The 21,470-nt window shown below is 38.4% G+C and overlaps 1 protein-coding gene across 7 annotated transcripts in view; it reads right to left on the bottom strand.

Moving 5' to 3' along the window:
• nbeab (neurobeachin b) overlaps window positions 1-21,470 on the bottom strand; it is a 229,300-nt gene that overhangs the window by 7,941 nt on the left and 199,889 nt on the right. For 2 of the 7 annotated variants that reach the window (XM_027999168.1, XM_027999167.1), the window contains 10 exons: window positions 20,872-21,012; window positions 19,894-20,013; window positions 14,768-14,920; window positions 10,658-10,825; window positions 5,460-5,489; window positions 4,908-4,997; window positions 3,033-3,225; window positions 2,249-2,320; window positions 1,958-2,113; window positions 1,333-1,503 (listed from right to left, as the gene is read on the bottom strand). In XM_027999168.1, the coding sequence (XP_027854969.1) occupies window positions 1,333-1,503; window positions 1,958-2,113; window positions 2,249-2,320; window positions 3,033-3,225; window positions 4,908-4,997; window positions 5,460-5,489; window positions 10,658-10,825; window positions 14,768-14,920; window positions 19,894-20,013; window positions 20,872-21,012 (1,294 nt within the window). The remainder of the gene's footprint in view (window positions 1-1,332; window positions 1,504-1,957; window positions 2,114-2,248; window positions 2,321-3,032; window positions 3,226-4,907; window positions 4,998-5,459; window positions 5,490-10,657; window positions 10,826-14,767; window positions 14,921-19,893; window positions 20,014-20,871; window positions 21,013-21,470) is intronic. The other 5 variants (XM_027999172.1, XM_027999170.1, XM_027999174.1 and 2 more) reach the window with 3 other exon arrangements.

Consider the following 21,470-nt stretch of genomic DNA (forward strand, 5'->3'; position numbering starts at 1 on the left):
ACAAAATCCCAAATTCACTCAAAATCATTATGGTGACCTAACAAAACTTAAAAAAAAGTTAATGCAGTGAGAATACTTTTGGAATACATCGTAACTGAACAAAAATCACAACTTCTCCTGAGCACCGAGATAAGCTCAAAACGTGTGACTCATCAGCTTTTGGTTTTGGGGTTTTCTTTAAATTACACAACATTTTTTTCATGCCATTCACAGTTTTTGTTCAGGTCATGATTCCAGAAATCTACAGTAAGTTAATGTAATGCAGTGACTTTTTACTAGAATAAAAATAGTTTTCACTGGTAAAACAGCTCTTCATCTCTTCTAATCATTTCAGCGTTTTATATAGAAATTACTGGGACATTGGCATTCATTTAAAATGAGAGAGTGTATCACACTGAAGCATGTGAGTTGGACTTCAAAGTAACCAGTATTTGAAATTTGTTATGATACAGACAGAAATGTGAATGTTTTTCTAGAGTACTGTTAATAAAAAAAAATATTAATCTTGCCCTTGGCGTCCTCTTGTTGAAAATAGTTTCACTCGGTATCAATAATCAAACAGCTATACTGCAGATAATTTATTCTGCTTTACTTTTAGATTTTTTTTGGATGAACAGCGTTTTTGTTCCTGTGTTGATCAAAAGTCCTTTGCTTCAGCAAATGAAACGTTGAAAAACAGCCTGATAGAGTTCATGGAAAATAACTTCAAAAGAAAGAAAAAAATTCATGTTTGAATTAAATAATACATATACTAATTTTGCAATTTTATCCAGCACTTGAGGCTACTGCACCCCAGGGTTTGGTAATATGACAATACTTTATCAGAAAGGAGGAAAGTGTTGATAATCCACCAAAGAAGAGAAATGATCATTGTCATGTATGTTCTTGCTCATTAATTTTATTATTTGCTTTGCAAGCTACCATTTTAAACTTGAGATAGAAGTATTGTTTGATTGTAAGTGAAATGCGTTGTCTTGGTAGGAAGCAGAAGGTAGGAAACATAAAGTGAGAATATTTCAGTCGGCATAAATTTTAAAGTCATAAATATAGCTGTGGAAAAGACGAAAAGGTTCTGTCTGTGCATCAAAATCTACTCAGACATCTGATTGGCTGGCTCCAAAGGTACAACTTCCTTCAAACCTTCACAACAAGTATCTTCTTTAGTCAAAAGAAAACATAGTACACTTAATTTTATGTGTCTTGTCTGTTTTGGCTGCAGATTGTAATTTGTCTAAGACAAATGAACAGAAGACAGTTAGTTGTGTTTTTTTTTTCTTACTTTAATTACGGTAATTCCCAATTGTAAAAACCCTAGAAAAAGTGCATACTCACCATGATTGGGGTTGTCACCAATAATATGGTGCCGCCCACTCCAGTACCAAAGCAGCAGGGTAGCATCCCGAGAACCAGAAACAATGTAGCAATCGCCTCCGATGTACGACTCTGATCTGGCCAGACATGTCACCACATCCCAGTGGCCAAAAATGATCTGGGTCAGCTTGCCTAAACAGATCAAAGAGCAAAGATTATTTCTATTGGTGTTTTTTTTTTTTATGGTTGATATCTTCTAAGAGAAAAATTAATCAACTATAAACATCCAAATCATGCTGCTCACAATTAAAAAAACTGCATAATTTTTATGCAAATTATATTGCTTTAGGATGAAGGATTGGGAGACATTCAGAGATGAAAACATCAAGGAGTCGAGCGCTTTATTCTCAAACCATGTCATGAGCTCCCAGCTGAATTCAATAAAAACATTTTAATGAGCTACAGGGACAATAAGTTCTTCTCATCACAGTTAATAATTCATTGCATAGGTGTATAGCTATCAACTTTTGTGTCCAGTGTGTCAGGAGACAGTTGCACCAATACTGTATCATTACTGTCATAGCATTCAGTCCTCCACACATCAGCACGCAGCCCTGTAGGAGACAGAGTTTACACTATAACCTACCTGTCTCAGAGGAGTACACACGGAAGCTCTTGTCCCAGAAGCCACACACCAGGATGTAGCGGTTGTCAGCTGTCACCACAAAACAGTGTGTGGTGATTTGGATGCTTTGGTCCACTAGGTCTGTGATCTGACGCTTGTTGCTGCCAGTACTGTTGGCTGAGAGGAACACACAAAAAGAAAAACAGTACCATACCTGAGGTGTAGCGCCTTTTTTCTAAAATAGACATAAAGGACAAATATTTATGTCCTTTTCTAGTTAGAAGTTGTGTATTCTCCTTTGAGCTCACTCACCAACCAGAGAATCCATCTCTATAGGGAGATGATGGGCCTGTTCCAGAGAATAGCCTGGTGCTCCTCGGAGACCTGGATTCATGTAAGCATACGTGCATACAGATTTACAATTTCACATTCATACACAGTCAAGCAGTCATTCATTCATATTTTTTCATGATCATTTATGTCTTACTAGACTTTTCATTTCCACTGTCAAATGTCATTTCATTTATGTGAAACCAGTTTGATTCAGGGATATGTCTAAAATTACAGAAACCTTATTATCATTCTTATTTCAAACAGTGAGACCACATTTCCTTCCTCTCCAACAGGATGGTCAGGGCGCTGCAGCTGTGTTCATTAAGGGCAACCGCACACTGTGTACTCTTTGGTCTGGAGTGCTACGTATTTTCTGCAGTGACAGATGGAAACGTGTGAGGAGAATGTGGTGCAGTTGTGGCCTAATTTCCTAGTAACCATTGCTTTGACCCTTTGACCCTGAGGTGAGGCTTGTTCGTAGGGAGGGGCTCCGTGGGTAATGTTGTTCACACATGTCTGAAAAGGAACATGTGGAAACACTCATAGTCAGCTTACCTGGAAGGTGCTAGTCACTCTCATAGACAGCTTGCAACAAGTCTATCATGAGCAGTGGGAAGGTTTCTTGTGTGACTGTGATGAAGTGATTTTACAGGACCTCTGCTGTGGTAGGTATCACATGTGGTGTGCCACATTCCCCCTACCCACCCATCAGCATATGTCTGTGTTTGAACCTCTAGCACCTCCAGACATCGACTTCGCTCACCAACAGTGTTGTGCCATCGATTGACGGCAAATAAGCGGCTGCAGGTGACGGTGACCACGGCTGGTATAGTGAGATGGGGCAGGGTGTTGGCAGCCACATGCGTAACCGGCGAATTGGATGGAAACTTTAACACCATGATGACGTCCTGCTGCATCTGGTCCTTGAACATGAGAGGACTCTGCGGAAGGAAACACTATTGAGTAGAAGAGAGAAAAGACAAAAATATGGGGGGAAAAAATGGAGGCGTCATGATGGATGAGGACGATGAAGGTTGAGAACATGAAAGGAGGGCACAGAAAAGATGACAAGAAGAGGTATGAAATTATGTAAGAAAAGAATGGAAGAAGAATTAGTGTGGAAGAAAAAAAAACAACGTTCAGACACAAAGGAGAACTTCATGCAACATCCCCATTTGGCAATTAGACAAAGGATTACAACAAGAGGAGGCAAAGAAAGCTGGAGACACAGGAGATGGTTGATACAGAAACATGCATCAGAAAAGTCCAGCCTTTTTCACATAAAATAAAGAAAATAAGAAAGAATTTGGATTAAGGTTTTGTAGCTGATTTTGTTTTGAATTGTAAAATAGTTAAATTTTGATCATTTCTTCTGCATGTGTAGAAGAAATTAACAACCTGTAATATTTTGAGGGTGAACTACTTTTAGTACTACTGTGCAGATGAATAGAGTGGACTTAAAATTGTTTTATAATCAACTCAGCAGGCATTGGATGTTATTCAAAAGTAAAAGTAGCAAAAAAATTCATTTTTTGTCATGTGACTATCACATAAGATATTGAGCCACAACCTTCAATATCTTTATTTCAACATTTTGTTGTTATGTAATTAAAAAGAAGACAGAAAATGATACATAGCTTTCAAAATTTAAGACACTTGATAATCTAAAATTTGTGGTCTGTCTATATGTTCATATTAGATGAGTAGCATGTGAACATAAATTTTAAGTTATGACAAAACATTTTAAAGGGTTTTAGGTAGGGATGCACTAACATGAAAATTTGATACCCGATATTAATATTGTTGTTATTCCCGATAACCATATTTAATGATATTATATACATATCTTTGCCTATTAACATCACGAAAAATAACGACTACAGCACTAACATTTTTTCTTCGCTGAACATACGCAAATCCTAAAACATATACACAAATGGCAGCAAGAAGGAAATAAACGTTGGTTGTTGGGATCAATCCACTTCTACTTACTGTGCAACTCTTTCATAGAGGCAAGATTGTTAGGCAGTTAGTTTTGTTGGAATGTGTTTAGGGGTATCATAGTAAAAGGGGCTCAGAAAATGTGCCAAACTTTTTGAGTCTTATTTGTAAGTTACTTATAAAATCATCAAGTATTTTCCTCCCTCTTCATAATAATGCTCTTACTAAGTGTTGGTTCATTAAAAAAATACCAATAAAATGCTGTTCACTGCCATATGTGATTGTTACATGACAAAATGTGAAAAAGTTAAAAGCTTTATTTTTGTTTGTTTGCTTCTGCAAGGCACTATACATAAATGTAATTGGAAAAACATGGCTTTTACACCAGTAGGGAGCAGTGTTCTCATTAAACTTCACTACTTTCGAAAATGACCAGTTAAGATACACCACAGAATACTGGTCGTAGTAACTGTTAGTTAAACAGACGCTGTGTGACTACACAAGATAAAAATAAAATATTTAACTGCTGTTAAGAAAAAAAAAAAGGTTGAAAGAATGCCAAGTTGGAAATCATCTTTCACAAACTTATTACTGCTTGTAAACACAGAGCAAAATATAGAAGGTCTACCCAGCCTCCCTGAAGCACACACACATCCAGAGGTGCAGTGAAGGTTCCCAGCATGCTCACTGTTCTCACCAGGTGCATGGCGGAGCTGCGTGGAGGATGTGGCTCGATAAGCAACTGAGATGGCGTCTGTCCAAAGCTCTGGATCTGCGCCTCTGTGGCCTGCGGGAGAGAGCGAGAGAGTGAGAGAGTGGCTGTCACAATCAATATGCATCAAAGTGATGGGTCAATGCGTTACTTGACAATGCAAGCAAATCCTAACTCAGCCGTGCCTCTGAGGAAGGGGGGAGGCAAAGGGAAAGGGGTGCACTCCCAATCCGCCTGGGTGCTCCCCCTTCCCCCTCTGCCTGCAGAGTCATCCAAGTGTTAGTGTGGAAGAGACAAGCCTTTTCCTATTAACATGCTTCAGTTAACCATTCCCCATTTCCAGGAGCAGGGGCCCCAACTGCACAAACGTTAACCTGGAGTGACATCCAGATAGAACTGCAGCAGGCCAGCGTGCTTTTAGATGTTATTGTACTTGAAACAAAGCACAAACGCATGTGTGTATAGTCATACACACACACACACACGCTAACACGCCACCACACAAGATAGACTTTGTGAGTTAGGTAAAGGTACTACCTCAATGAAGGATGATTTATGGAGGAGAAACTATGAGAACAACAGGGAGAAAACACAACTGAAGTCAGATAATGAACAGTGAAAAAAAGAACACCACCACAAGAATCTGAGCTCTTCTATTTTTAGAAAACAAACTTGGGAAAAAAAGACAAAAGAGCTTCTCTGCTTGCAACAAGAGACAAAAAAAAAAAAAACTAAACAGAAGCAGTAAGAGCTGCTGAGCTTGACTGAAAGTGTAGCACTCTAAGGTGGAGGTGATTGATGTGACTGAAGCCTTTTCCACCATCAGAAGAGCTTGTAGATGTCCATCAATGCCATTGTGCACAATAAAACATACATCGTTCAGCCTTTCGTCTGCCCTCTCGACTGCCTGTGTGACTGGCCCTCATTTTCCTGCCCCTGTACACACCACTCACTATCAAAAAGGACCCATTGGGTAGCAAATGCCACAGTCAGAGACGTGGTGCAGGGCTTTTGGAGGTGATGCCGAATTAGGACAGGCCACCTGCGAGGCACACAGTCGCCCCCAACGCCGCCTGGTCACTTCAGATCTTTCACGGCTCCAAAAAAGGCAATGTCCACACTGGTGAGCGCTGTCATGCAGCAATGAAAGTTTCTTGTGAGTTGGTTTGCACATTTGGGAAGCATTAAACGTTAGCGTGTTTTTTACAACAAAGTCTGCCAAGTAACTGAGGCAACTGACATTATGGGTATTTAAGGTTAGGTTCAGGGTCAAGGTGTCTGTTCAAATAAAGAAACTCGATCCATAGACCATAAAGTCTGAGATAGCTGTCATGTGGAAAACATCAAATTACTCATAATGATGAAAACTGGGCTGCTGAACGATGATAGTCTTGAAGCATATTATTTTTCAAAGGAATCTTTGGCTAGTTTTCTTTACATTTGAGTTCTTTTGTGAGGATTTACGTAGTTGAAGGTTAAAACATTGATATGTTATTTCACAAGCTGATCAAAACACATCAATATTTCTCAGTCATTTGGACACTGATCCCCAGAGATGGATGACAAAAACATGTCTGTATTCCACTCTGAGGTACTATAACTAAACAGGCAAGTAATTAGTTCATGTCATTAAAGGCTTTGCTGTTTGGCTGAGAAGTGGATCACTACAACCATTTAGATTATTTTCCCTCCAAGCAAAAGCTGCCTTGCTTGGGTGAGCACATGACATTCCTCATAACAATATGTTCTCCTGTCTAAGGGTGTTTTCATATCCGATAGTCCGGTAGCCTCAGTTCGATTGGAGACCAGAATTGCAACATTTGTAAAATTTTCAGATGGTGAAGTTCACCTCCACACTGCGCTGTGTCAAACAAACCAAACCCTTTAAAAAACCTGTTCACCCCCCCCCCCAGCTGTGTTGGCGCTGCAAGAAGACCTACTGAAAGAAATGACACGAAAACTTTTGAAGAAGACACTGAGCCCAACTTCCTTCTTCATAAAATGTAAATAAAAATTGAATGGCGACAGATTTTAGCAGTTGTAGGATTTATCTTTTGTATTTGGTCTAGTGCTATTTCTCCGTCTAGTACTAGACTCTCCTGTTTTTGGAGTGGTCTAGTCATTGGTATTCACACATGCATTCAGAATTCACCCCAGTCGAACCAGGACATTTTTAGGTGGATCAGCGTTTGCTTTTTTGGTGTGCGCATTCACACCTCCCCAAACAACCTGGACTTTCTAGGCAAATGAACTAGAGTTTGAGTAAAGCAGACCAAGTAGGGTTAGTGTGCACCTGATGATGCACCTTAAACATCATTCTTTGGTGATGAAAGAAACACAAAGTAAGAGGTGGCAGGTCTTCAGTCAGCTGTGTAATCCCCAAAGTAGTAATAAAGGCTACATCTCAGCAAAATCTAATATAACTTACAATCATTTATTTCTCTTAATTTTGTTAATCATGGCCTACAGCTAATTCCAAACCCGAAAGCCAGTGTTTGATTTATAAAATAATGTGAATCGTACATAAGATCAATAAAATAAATGTTTGTTTTTTTTCATTTGAGAAATGTCAGGTAATAGGTTAAGGCTAACTATAAAAGGAGCTTGTCTAACAAACTGACTGTGTCCACAAATTCTGAATGTATGTTCAGTGAAACAGAAAAAGGTGCAGATGCAACCAAGAAAATCCCACTGCTATTTTTAAACAAGATGTAACATCTACCCACAATAACAGCAGAACCACTGTCTGGTTTATGGACCGTGGTATTACTGTCCGAATCGGTCAACAAACTAGCCTGACCTAAACCTCACTGAGGGACTCAATAATGTGTTAAGCTACATTTTTGACTTGAATTACTGAGATAAATCAACGTTTTTTCAATGACCTTTTATTTTATTGAGACTGACCTGTACATGTAGGATGATCTACTAGTATCACTCTCTAGAGCACACATGCAGCAACACAAAAGCAAACATTCCCTTGTGCAGAAAGGTGAGATCATTTTGAATCATTGAAGACCAGAAATGGCAGCTACAAATTTGGAGCAAGCTTTTTGACCTTTTGACAGAGGTCAAAGACAACACAGCAAATTATTTCCAATAATTTGGCTTTTAGGGAACAAAAACATTTTATACAATAAAAAAAAACCACTTACCAGAGAAATCGCATAAAGGAATGTACAGCAGCTGTGCTAGTTTCCTATGTAATGACACTCTTTACATGTCAACAGAAATCTGCTTCAGACAATCTTGTCATGAATGTAATCCTGAAGTAAAACAAAGAGTCGCCCTGAAGCTTTTTTCTTAAGTGATTACTTGAGAATGGACATCTATATGACTTTAAGTGAGAGCAAATATGTCTCAAACAATTTGTCCATGGGTAAGTGCCTGTGTCTAATCCTGCTTTCATCACATATAATGGGAATTAAAATCTTTATGATACGTGATAGAGACAGTAATGTAAACCATTTGAACATTTGTATTTCATCAACATCAGAATATCAAGGTGAAATCAATTTAAAGAATGTCAACAAGCTCAAAGGCTGTCAGAAGCTTGCTGCAGCACACTTTGGTGTCTTTGTTGATGCAGAGGTGGCAGGAGGGGCAGTGGCAGGAGGAGTAATAGAGTTCCACTGATGAATAATTTGTCTGTTTACTTGTGAGTGACACAGTGGGGTCTGAATCAAGGGGTTGCTGTCATGTTTTTCCATAAGAAAAGGGTGTCAGGAGAGGCATCACAGCGAAGGATTGCTGTTCCGGCAGCATGCCCAGAAGAGCTGTCACTGTTCCTCAACCACAGACCAGAGGCCTGGCAGCATGTCAGGAAGTGTCATCATTTTCATCTGACATGCACAAGGAAATTATCTCTCATGACCTCTAATTTTTTGACGTTTCAAATGCCTTAATTGTTGTGACTAATGCCAGGTCAGCAGTTTCACCTGTCAGGCCCTGGATGAATCAATACCAGGAGTCAATCATCACATATCAACAAATCTTAGTGAGACGAACACTCGGCACACTTCCACCTCATTGACTCATCCAAGCAGGTAACACAATGACCTGGGAGGGGGGAGTAGTAGAAGTAATTAGTAAACTCTGATTGAAATAGATAGAAAATACATGCATACATTGAGCAATATTAATATCCTACAGTTTCATAAAATTATTCTACTTTAACTGTACTATATCCTCTGTCTCTGCGGGATTCAAATTAAAGTGAAATCAGATGTTTTTAGAATGCAAAATAAAATCAACTTGTAAATGCCAAACACAACATATAGAAAATTATTTGAAAAACATCAATTCTGTCACAAATGAGCTTCAGAAATAGGCTAGAATGGCTCATTCAACATTAGATTATGTTAATAATGGCCATACTTTGGCACACACATACTATTAAAACAGCAGGAATGTTTACAAAATTGTATTTTGGAACATAAGTATACAGCAAATGCATAAACTCTCTAAGGTAATAAATATTGTGTGCTTCAACAACGTATTTTTATGTTTCTGTGTCATTTTATTTTGTTGTCAACATTACACCTCAAGGTGACCTAATTAACTAATTAACCATGATTTTTTTTCTTTTCTTTTAAATAATTGTTTTTTTATATAATATCTGACAGGTTTTTAATTTCAAGGGCAAAGAAAAGTAAAAATAAAAATGATGTAAAATAAAATAAAAAAAGTTAAATATGAAATATAATGAATTACAAAACCTGGACAGTTTGTCTTAATTAGTGCTCATCATATAAAAAAATAAAATAAAAAAAACTTCATTTAGAAGATCCAGTTTCTGGCACAATTAAATCCAGATCTCACACTTTCAGCTATGTGAGCATAATTAGGGACTCTAAATATCTGACTTCCTAATGTGAGACTAACTAAGAGTACCGTCACCCCTCAAAGTAACAACTGTGACAGCAGAAGACAGCTAAAAACCTTCCAGTCTGAAGGAAAATAAACAAGGCATCGTCAAAACTATTTCCTGAAATAACACAAACCAAACCTTTCACAATATGGTTTGGTAATTAGATGAGCCAAATCTTCTGCAGGTGATTTGCATAGTGGTCACTTGATAAATAAAGGCGCCCCTGAAAGTGACAGTATATAAATGAGTTGTTTTGCAGACAGCAGATGGTGAATATCACAGGGAGAGGAGAGCTCACACTGGAAAGTGCCACAAAGCATGCCAGCTGCTGCAGTCTTTGGTCCCCTTTCCCTTTGCAATTATGCAAACAGAACAATCCACCTAATAGTCACTGAGTTAATTTGTTAAAATAAGAGGATTATGTCATGCATCTATTCATTGAGTGACTGCTTGTGACTGATCAAAGAGCTCGGGCAGATATTTTGACCTGATTAGGAAAAGCGACATTCAGTATATTCCACAATAAGGGTGTTGAAATATGATGTTAACAAGATCAAAAATGTATTTGAAATGATATTCAAAGAAAACGACTTCACTGAACAGCAGAATTAAAATCTCATGTCAACAAAAATGACTCCAATCTTGTAGTAAACATGCAGAGTCAGCAACCCTGACAGATTATCCTACGGGTTAGACTTGCATCACATATTAATTGACTGACAGATGCACGATATGAACGCTCCAGGAACTGCAAGGCATGTCTGAACAAATACACACAGGAAGTTGCATGCATGGTGAGTAAGAGAGTAGGTGGCTTCATCACCGTGAGAATATGTATGTGTGTGTCTGTCTCCATGAGCGTTACCTCTCTGAGCAAAGGGTCAGCAATACTTTCCAAGCTGACGGAGCCCTCATAAGTCAGGTGGTGAAATACGTTGAGGGCACGCACTGCTTCTGGCCCTCGCTGCTTGTAGCCGAAAATAAGGTCAATCCACTGATGCAGCTGACATGACACAAACTCGCTTTCCAGGGCCTGTCAGAGGAGCACAGGGCAATTAGAGGTGAGAGGCACCCCAGGAACACAAAGCACTGGAGCCAAAAGTCACAAGGCAAACTCAACTTAAAACACAGAGTAGAGATAATTCCTGAAAAAATGGTCTAAGTCTTTTTTTTTTTTGCCAAAAGTAAAATTTTTGGCAAATTTATCTTGTTGCAACCTCCCCACCCCCCAATTATTTTTATTTTTTTGGTTTTCTTTGCCAAAATCACATTTTGTGACTTAGTAAGGTGACAATTTGATATTGCACAAATATGACCAAGCAGAAAATTAAATCCTAGTCACAGACACTTCAAACAATGCTATAAAGCAAAAAGATTGGGTGAAAATGTAATGCAGTCAATCTGATGGTGTAGACATTTATGTTATATTCACACCCCTTAAGCCTTCTCCTATTTGTTTCAAATTTCAATGTAGTTAATGGGTATTATATGCTATAGACCAACACAAAATAGCACAAAATTGTGATGTAAAATTTTTTGTTTTTTAAAGTAAAATTCTGAAATATGTGGGTGCTATTAATGATGGAAGATTCCCCCTTCACTTCATTTGAGAAGAGCTTTACCTATAATAACATCAACAACCCTAAACATATAACTGTAGTTAAAACAGAATGGTTAAAAGTGAAGCGTATTCATGTGTTAAAAGGATAACTTCAATGTCCACACCTAAGTCAACAGAGAATCTGTGGCAAGATTTGAAAACGTTTGCTCCCAGTTGCTCTCTATCCAGTCTACGTGAATTTGTGCTAATTGGAGAAGAAAAATGGCCAAACCTTAAAGCTTCTGGTCTGTGTGTGCTAACTTGGAACAAACACATCCAAAAAGGCATACTCCTGGTAATGCAGCAGAAGGTGCTTGCTTCAAGTATCCCCTCAGTTTTCCAAGTTTTATTGTAAAACAAAATAAATGGAAAACTATATGTACTTTTCCTTTCATTCACATTTATGTTCAGAATGTTATGTTGGTCTGTTAAATAAAATATGTTGAATGTTTTGGGGGTTTTATATTAAAAAATCCAAGAAGTTAAAGGAGAATGAAGAATTTTACTAGGAGCTGTAACCTGCAAAATGCATCATATTCACAACCCCACTCACGACATGCAGAATTTTTTAAAAAATATGCTCACAGTCCTGCTTTTCACCCATACAGTGCATACACTGTATAAGGAAATGAGCCAGTGGGATGAAATACATCATCTTAGGTGCCTCACTGACTTAGTGAGATTTAGCAACCATGGCCAAAACAAACTGGCACCAAGAGGACGAAGGGAAACAAAGAAAGAAATCATTTGGGAAAGCACCGTTTCAGCTAACTTTACACAGCGTCCTCAATCTTAACAGAAAAGGAGCAGAATAGCAAATTATGAAAATGAAAACTGTGACATGCCTCTTAAAGCATCTTTATGGAAATATCAAAAACAAGTGGAGAAATCTTAGTGTGTGCTGCTTTTGCTTCTATTGTTGCTGCTTTTAGTCCTTCAGTTTTGAAACTCTACAGTAAAGGGAACAATCATTGTGAACTCAAAAAGGCTTTGTGGAAGAGTAAAACTAAGGATCAATAATTAACTTAGTGGAGGGAAGCTATCATATTTCTTTTCACGAGTTATTATTTTTTCTTATTGTTCCAGCTTATCTTTGTGATCTAAATAGACTGTGGAGCTGCTGCTCAGACAAAGCAAAAGGGGTAGAAGTGTCTTTTTTTATTCATCTGCACAAAACAGAAAATACACGAACAAGCAAAATTTGAAGAAATTCAACTTCTTCGGAAAGATTTCCCAAAAGACATAAATATATTATTGTCTCTGAGAAATAGACGGTAACAAAACGATTTAAAGCACATTTCCTAGAGGGGAATTTTATGGATTTAGCTTGCAGTACAGAGTCCAGCTGTATCATTAGGTTAGGGTTATGTAACTTAACCACAGAAAAATAACTGCCGTTTTATTATACTGTAGGTTAAATGGAGATATTTGCCTTAATTTAACGATCTTACAAAGGACAATCTTCCCATCACACTTTTCTCTCCACTTACCACAGTCTCCTCATGGAGACAAAGAAATTCCCTTATTAATACCGAGATCAAACACACTTTAAAACTAACTGCAGATTTAAAAACACAAAAGGGAAGAATTATTGCTTTAGTGGAAAAACAAGCTAGATTTCTTGTGGGAGGATTGGAGAGAGGTTCTATGTATAATTTAAGAAAGCTCATTACAAATCTACAGCACCTATAGAAAACATGCAATGGGGGTCGGAGCATTGTTCCACAGCGTGCTACAACATAATTCCCATGCAGGCAGAGGTGAAGCTTTGAAAGAGAAATTTACACTCCTCCCCTCACGTCAGGAATAACAGCCATTACCAACAAAGCCTGCTTGAGCTCACAGAGGCAGAGTTTGCCACAGGGCATATCACGACAATTGAAAGTGGCACATGCAAAGATGGGAAGTGGGAGGAGGAGGAAGGGAGGGAGAAAAAAGAAACAGAGAAAGGAGGGAAGAAAAAAGAGAGACAGAGAAAGGGATGCAAGTCCAGAAGATTCACCGACAGAAGAGGAAATAAAAGAGGAAGTAAATGTGGGCTAGATGGGAAAAAAGAACAAAAGAAAGCAAAAATAGAAGAACTGCACAATGATACTTTTAAACAGTTTAAAAATCCAAGGTAACGTCAGGCATGTTTATCCCATCAACATGACAACATTTCCACTGCAGCCGTTCTTTCTCTTCCATTCAACCGCCTTTTCTGTTTAGGTGATGCAGACATGCCATTAACAATTTTTCATTTTCCCCGTTCCTCCCCCCACTCCCCTGGTGTACACGCCTGATGGAGCACAACCAGGCAGCGTGGGTTGAGCTTGGGGAAAGGTCACCTGCATAAGACCAGCCAAACTCTGCCACTCTTGCTGAAAAGGTCAAGAGTGTTCCTATGGCGTCCTTCTACTTCAGGTCCAAAAACACAGCGGCCCCTAACCTCAGGGTATATTGTTTCTGCCCAGCTGTGTTGCAGAAGTTGCTTTGCTTTTATAGAGGAAGTCGGTCATTATGCCTAAATTAGAAAGCAGAGGCATATTAAAATCTTTTACTGGAAATATAAGGTACATTTTTGCTGCCTTGCTCCACCTTTGGCACAAAGTAGTCACAGTTGTTTGACTTGTTAAACATGAGCGTGCTACATACTATGAAAAGAGTTTAAATATTAAACAGTGGGAATCAAATTTCTATTTGTAGTATTAGTTGCTTTTTTCGCAAAGCTGTAAAAAGACAATAGGACATGTTGTTTACCTTTGCTGACCCATAAGCAGGATTGTTCATATTTGTATATAGAGTCATTTGCGACCAAAATCCTATAGTTCTGCAGTGTATATCAAGCTATTTATCAAGTAGCCTTTGTGTGTAGTTTTTGTGTTAATGCAGAAAGCAGATTTGCTGAGTTTCTGCACTAAGTCATTTGAGACTAAAGGAAAAACTGAGTTTATCTGATGGCAACAAATTACCCTGATTTGCTGTTTTGGTGCTGTATACCTGAAACCTGTTGGAAGTTGGGAGTCCCATGCTGTGGACTGTGTTTAAACACACAGACTCAGACATAAAGACCTTTGCCCCCTACCCAAGTGATGGGGCCCCGCTTCATAATGGGTAGCATTATAAGATAAAATTGCCCTTAGCCCTCTCCTCTAGAGACATTGCAATAACTCTGGATGGAGAGATGGTACCGAATAATGAGTTTAATAATCCACGATTTGGACAAGACATTATAAGGAAAGGTTAGAGGGTAACAATTGAGTATTAATTATTATAGAACTAAAATTGTTAAATTGATCACAGCTGTTGAATGCCAACAGATAAGTATGGAACAGGAAAAAGACGCTGTGTTTAAACTCCTGTGGAGTTTAAAAAGCCAGTGCTCATAATGCTTACCATCCTGTTTATCCGAACAAAGTCTTCAGGCTTCTTGGCCCAGGCTGGCAAGTCCACATCACAGATCATGGTTCCATCTTCCCTCATTCCTAAATGGTAGCCATTGCTGTTAACAAACATCTCTGGGAGATAGTAGAACTCGGGAATCAATTCCTAAAGAAGAGAAATGTATATATAATATTACAGGGGTGATTCTGAAGGCCTGAAAACAAATATGTCTGTGCATATAAAGATGGAAAAGGGAAGAAAAAATCATAAGAAACAATCTCACTGAGATGAAGTGAAAATTCAAGGGGAAAGGTAACACAAACAAACTGAACAGCAGGCCATGAAAGGGTCGTTGAGTGGTGCTAGTCCCGTTATTCCAGGCAGAGGTGTTAGGTGTGTTAAATGAAACTGGAACTGAGTTGGGTTTTTCTCTCTAGTCTCTAGGTTCTTGTGATGGGGTCAGGACCCTGCTGTGGAGGGGAAGTGAGCTTGGTAAAAGAGCTCTTAATGTAAAGCCGAGTGTGATTTACACTCAAGGGGAGAGCAAATATTGACCTGAGCTTTGAGACAACACGCTTCCCAACAGGATTTTCTGTTGTACTTAAACAAGAGCAAATCCCATATGTTTGACAGTTTCTTGGAACATTCATAACCCATTGAATTTTTTTGCCACATTTTTCTCACTGTGACCACAAACATTTGTAGGTTTTATTTATATTTTATGTGATAAACCAACACAAGTTGATAAATACATATGAAGTGGAAGAAAATTAATAAACGATTACTAAATTATTTGGTAAATAAACATGTGATCTGCATTAGTGTATATACATGGTAGAACCACCCTTTGCTGCTTATACATCCGCATTTCTTTTTGTTATATCTCTTACATCTTTGTGAATCCAGAGGCTGAAACCTTTGTTCATTCTTCTCTGCAAAACAGTTCTAGTTTAATCAGACTGGATGGACAGCATCTGTGAACATCGGTTTTCATCTTGATACAGATCCCCCAATAAATTTACATAAATATGTTTTGATCTAAACCATAAAATTACGACTCTGGATATTTTTGGGATATTTTCCTTTTGTAATGTGAAACTCCACCACATTAGGAATGGTGTGGCAACCTCTCACAGGTTTTCTTCCAGCATTGCCATATTTGGCTCCATCTAAATTCTTATCAGTCCTAACCAGCTTCTCTGCCTCAGCTGAAGAAAGGCCTGCATAATGCATGATGCTACCCACACTATGTTTTACCATGGGGATGGTCAGTTAGCTGTAATAGTTAGTTGGAATTTCTGTCATACAGTGTTTTGTACATGCACAAAAAGGACAAGCTTGGTCTCACAAAACTAGAGAATCTTCTTCCATATCTTAGCAATGTCCCATATGTAGCTTGTGTCAATATGCAACAACACGTCTTATGACTTTCTTTTAGCTATGACTTTCTTCTTGCCTCTATATCACTAGTGACAGATTTAAGGCACTACATCAAATTGTCCTGTTGACAGGTTCTCCCATCTAAGCCATGAATTTCTGCAGCTCCTTCAGATTTACCAAGAGACGCTTGTTTCTGAGATTAATGCTCCTCCAGCTGGTCTGTCTGATGGATAGTTATATCTTGTTAGTTTTGAAGCTCTCCAACATTTTTCCAAATTCCAATTAATTGAATTTTGCTCCTCATGCCAAAGGCTTTGGTTATTGGTACTCTCAGAATAGTTATACCGACACTAAACTACAGATATGTCTACTCAGTTCACCAATTAGCTGACTTCTGAAGATAATGGTAATGATGAAAAACAAATCATTTTCCTGCCACTCCACAATTATGCATTACAAGTTTAAGTAGTATGAATACTTTTGTCAGCCATACTGTCTTTAATTTTAAATTTCATGTTAACAATTTTAATACTGCAGCATGGTTAAAATGGAATGCAGTTTAACCAGACAGACTGTCCAGGAAAGGTTAATTAAAATATAGAAATAAAGGAGACAGCACTTATGCATCATCCATTTTGATCCTTTACCCTCTTGATCTAAGAAGGGATAAAGGAGTAGAGCCTTTGCACAATCAGGCATAAGCACTTTAGGAATGTAAGTCTTTCACCCTGTTCTCATTAGATGCATAAAAAACTTTAAGAATAATTGTCTTTCTCTCAGGCTGAGCTTATCAAGGCAGTACCTTAGCTCCTCTAATTCTCTTTATTTTATCAAAGCAGCATTTGTCAGATTCAGTGGTAATAAAGACTTTAATCCTGCCTATAGGAAACTTACTGTTTAGAGCTTTTAGGTGCCCATAAATCATTTGGTTTTCAGACAGTGAGTTGCCATGACATGGTACAGGCCAATAAGACTACTGGTCTGCTGTTGGTCAAATTTCACCCTCTGCACATGACAGAAAAAGGAGTTAAAAAAAAGAAAGAAAAAAAACATAATCTGTGTTTCCTTCTTTTCTTCCACACACACATAAGCACACTTTCCCTCTGCTTTTTTTGGTTGTAAACTTGCTGCTGTAACTCACTGCCAAACTGTTAAAACTGCCAGCTCTGCTTTCAAGCCACCCTCCCATGGTAGCCATTAATTCTGCAACAGCATTGTAATGGGCTAACAAGTCAATCACTCAAGCCTACATTGCTTTACACTGTGTCACCTTAATGACATGTTTGTCAAAATCTGTCACCAGGAGAGTGCTGCTGGATACCTTCAGACAACACACTGGCAGTTTGTGTGTGTGTTTCCGTGTGTGTGGATTTGTCCCCAGTACTTTAAAGAAAAGTCTATCTCTGTTTTTCAATGGGCAGCTGTGCCAGCATAACTTGACTGCATGTTCATACAGACATAAATGAAAGGTATGGAAGAGAATTTACATAAATTACAGTGTTTTCAGGAAGGAGGCATTCTTTTATCAGGGGTGTTTCCATTTGACTTGCTCCTTTAAGGGGTCATCCCCATCAGGAGCTCAGCGTCCCTTGGCCTTGTCATCATTACTACAGGAGGAGGCTGGGGTTAATGAAAGAGAGACCCCGGTAAAAACAAGCTCCCTTTAAATCAGAGGCCCAATGGACTGCTCAGTGGTCTGGCTCAGACCACTGAGCTTAACCCTGTAAGTTGACTACTTTTATTTCTTTCCCACTTTGGTGGATTTGTATCCAATTTTGGGGGCAATTTTGTATCTGGCTATATCATTGGTGATGCTCTTTATGTATATTAAATATATATTATAGAGGGTATATAAAGTACATATATATATTAAAATTTTATGTTTATATATATCCATCCATCCATCCATTTTCTAACACCCTTGTCCCCTAGTGGTGCTGGTGCCCATCTCCAGCTAACGTTCCGGGCGAGAGGCAGGGTCACCCTGGACAGGTCGCCAGTCTGTCGCAGTTTATATGTATCCATAAACATGAAATGCTGTAACTTTTCCACATTAAATCTATAAAATGTATTGTATTTTAAAAGTAGCACATTTATGATAAAGTTATGTCCGCAACAGATTTTCTTACCTGAACTGTGAATTTTTGCAGCTGCTTTAGAATTAAAATGGGCCTCTTTGATGTTTCTTTAAATAACACTCTATTGCCAAGCTTGTGATAGTTCAGGTACATCTACATGTATTGGTGGTTTTACAGTTGTGTCACACACTATGCCTGCTTTAAACTTTTCCAAACGGGTGAATACAAACGCATGACACACTTTTCAGATTGTTATTTTAAAGAAATTAAAGCAATTAATTGTTGTTTTTTATATACTTCTGTTGGCATAGCTTGTAAAATATATTTGGGTGGTAGCTATATGAAAAGTTCAAAAGTAAAAATTCTACACTGAAGGGAAAAAAACCAGAGAGATAGTCTATTTGCAGTTCAGTATTCAATGATGCTCCCTTTTATTTAAGAATGCAACTGCTAATTATTTGTGACAAAAATAGCTACTGTTGGATTTTGTCGTAGATCTTATGTAAAACATATTTTTTTAAATGCTTTTTGGGAAGCTAATGCACATAGCTGAAATGCTACTTGGCTACTTGACATGTTGAATTCTGCATAGTGACACCTTACACCTTGAACTGTTGAAATAAGTAGATACAAACATTTTTAGAGGAGCTCTTAGGTATTCCCAGGTTTTGTCTATTTGCAATAGGCTGTGGTCCTGAACATCATTACCGGGCTAACAAGAAGCTAACATAGTGCCATTACATGCAGCTTGCCCATGCTAGAAACCACGAGTAACCCAAACCAAGTAGCTCTTGTGTAATATTTCTGCTTTTCTATTAAATTATGAAATCCTTTTAGGAATACTTCACTGTCCTTCAAAGTACAATGCCTCTAATAGTTTAGCAACCATCTTACGTGTGTAAAAACAAATGCATGCAGACGTGCAAGTGGCCAAAAGTAGACAGTATTTGTTAACAGGGTGGTGTTTGACTATCTAGTCGTTCAGCGTCTTGCAGTGTTATACCTCTTCCTCACATGGATTGCTGGTTTTCCCCCTGATCCCAGCAAGTAAAAGCCCTGTCTGTACATAAAAGACTACATTTTAAATAGCTTTTGTCATTAATGCTTTATTAATTGCCTGAGGCAACACTATCCTACGCAGGGTGTGCTAGAAATATATGACACTTTGAGGTCAGTGCGTATCCATGCTGCGCGTTATGCAGTGGGCAAAATGGAGGCAAATCAGCAGGGTTCAGCGTTTTTGAGTGCGTGCACAGAGAATCTGTAGAGAGAGAGAGCTTTGTTTTTCTTTCAGATTCAGCCTTTGTTCAAGAACAGTCTACCTCTGAAACAGTTTGCTTTTTGCATGAGATAAATCAAACATGCATAGAGTATGTGCACTCTGTGGGGTTGTGATTTCTTTTTGTTTAGATAAGACATTTATAATTAATGGGATGTTATTTATTTGTATAGTCTTGAGAGCTTTACTGAGGAAGGAAAGCAGGTTTGTAATTCTGCATGCATTCTAACAGCAGATATAGAAAACAAAGTATTGCTACATCGTTTTGTTATTTTCAGGGTTGAACTTTGTCTCAAAGCCAAACCACTGAACCACATCGATACACAAACACAAACACAAACACATGATGGTTCTACAGTTGCAAGGGTAAAGCATACATCCTGCACTGTTATATTTCTCACTTTTACATCCGACGTGTCTCTTTGACAGTTTCTCCAAGAGCGTGTGATGGCAGAAAATGTGCGATCAGGATGGTCGAATTTGTTATCATTGGCACCGAGGAAGAACGTGGTGAAGGGCTCCTACAGAGAACGAAAATGAGACATCAATTCAATTGAAGCTCAAATGGAAAAAGACAACAGTTTTCCCACTTTCTTGACATGTTGACTACCACGGCATGACATGCTTGCTGAAAAAAAACATAATTTTTCGAAACAGACAATTGCCCACTTATTCAAAATATCTGCACTAGTTTCTGTTTCACAGAACAGATTGGTCACTATGTGGAGGACACAAACACGCTAGAACCTTTCTAGCTTATTTCAGGAAAACTCCCTCAGTTCATTAGCTCTTTTGTAGTAATAATGGTCATTGGATAGCTAAGCCGCACTTTCTCCATTAAACTGTTCCAGTTTTGTAAGCTTTCCAAAGCCATGTGTAAAGTGTTCCAAAGAATCTCTGCGAGTTTTAAAGGCCTATTTTATAGGAACCATACTGGAGGTGAGGTGCCTCCTGCTCCTCTTCCTCAGTAAATGAGGACAGTGCTCAGTAACCTTGATGGACATGTCTCCAGCGCTCACTGGGTTGCCTGAAACACATAAACCTGTCACAGCAGCCCCTGTAAATCATTACCCAGCCACTCTTTATTTAGTTCACATATGCCGGTTTACTGGCCTGTGAAATGTGTTTTCTGAGCGCCATTGGTCCAACTCAGCCCCAATCAAATTGAAATGTTGAGCTGCGTCCTGTGCAGAAGCCGACAGACCTCAAAGTAACAGCATCATCAAGTCTGACAAGTGACAATCAACCACTGCAGACAAAAAAATGAAACGAAAAGCTGTCTGAGGCTCTGGTTTGACTTCACTCCTATTCACATACTTGACTAATTCTCCGATTAGAATAACAACAGGAATGGAGGTCGGCAAAAGGATCATACTCACTATTCTGACGAGCCAATGCAGAGTGGTGGCAGCAGTGGAGTAGTGGGAGTCGTAATGATAGGGAGGTGTCTGGTCTTCTTCTCCTGACTCATAGCGTTCGGAGTAAAATGCTGCACGCTTTGGATTCAATGCACCAACAGGCTGGAAAAAACAGAAAGAGAAAAGCTTAGTTCTGTCAGTTTTGGTTACTTAATAGAAGTTTAAAAATATTTCCTCCCTGAAGGACTTTTTTACACTTTAAAAAAGTCACCTGCTTTAAGAAGGCAACAAATGACTGATTATTTGAAACAGTATATCTGTGCATTCTCCAATTAGCATGTTACAGGTTACATAAATAAAGGATAAATGCTTTCCTGCTTCTTTCATAATATTTCATAAAAAGTTATTTAATAATAAAAATTACAATTCTTTAATAATTTTAGCTCAGAAAACAAAGTCTCTATGTGTGTCATGTTCCTTTTACAATTTACTATAAATCATGTAAGTAAATGTCAGTGGTAGTAGGTAATTCTTTCTTACTGCTTTCTCGTCCAATCTTAAAATTAACTACAGTTTCTCTGAGGGGGAAAAAAAAAACTCAACTTATGTGAAACTGCAAA

Source organism: Xiphophorus couchianus, chromosome 18 (genome assembly GCF_001444195.1).
Source record: "Xiphophorus couchianus chromosome 18, X_couchianus-1.0, whole genome shotgun sequence".
NCBI classification, from domain to species: Eukaryota; Metazoa; Chordata; class Actinopteri; order Cyprinodontiformes; family Poeciliidae; genus Xiphophorus; species Xiphophorus couchianus.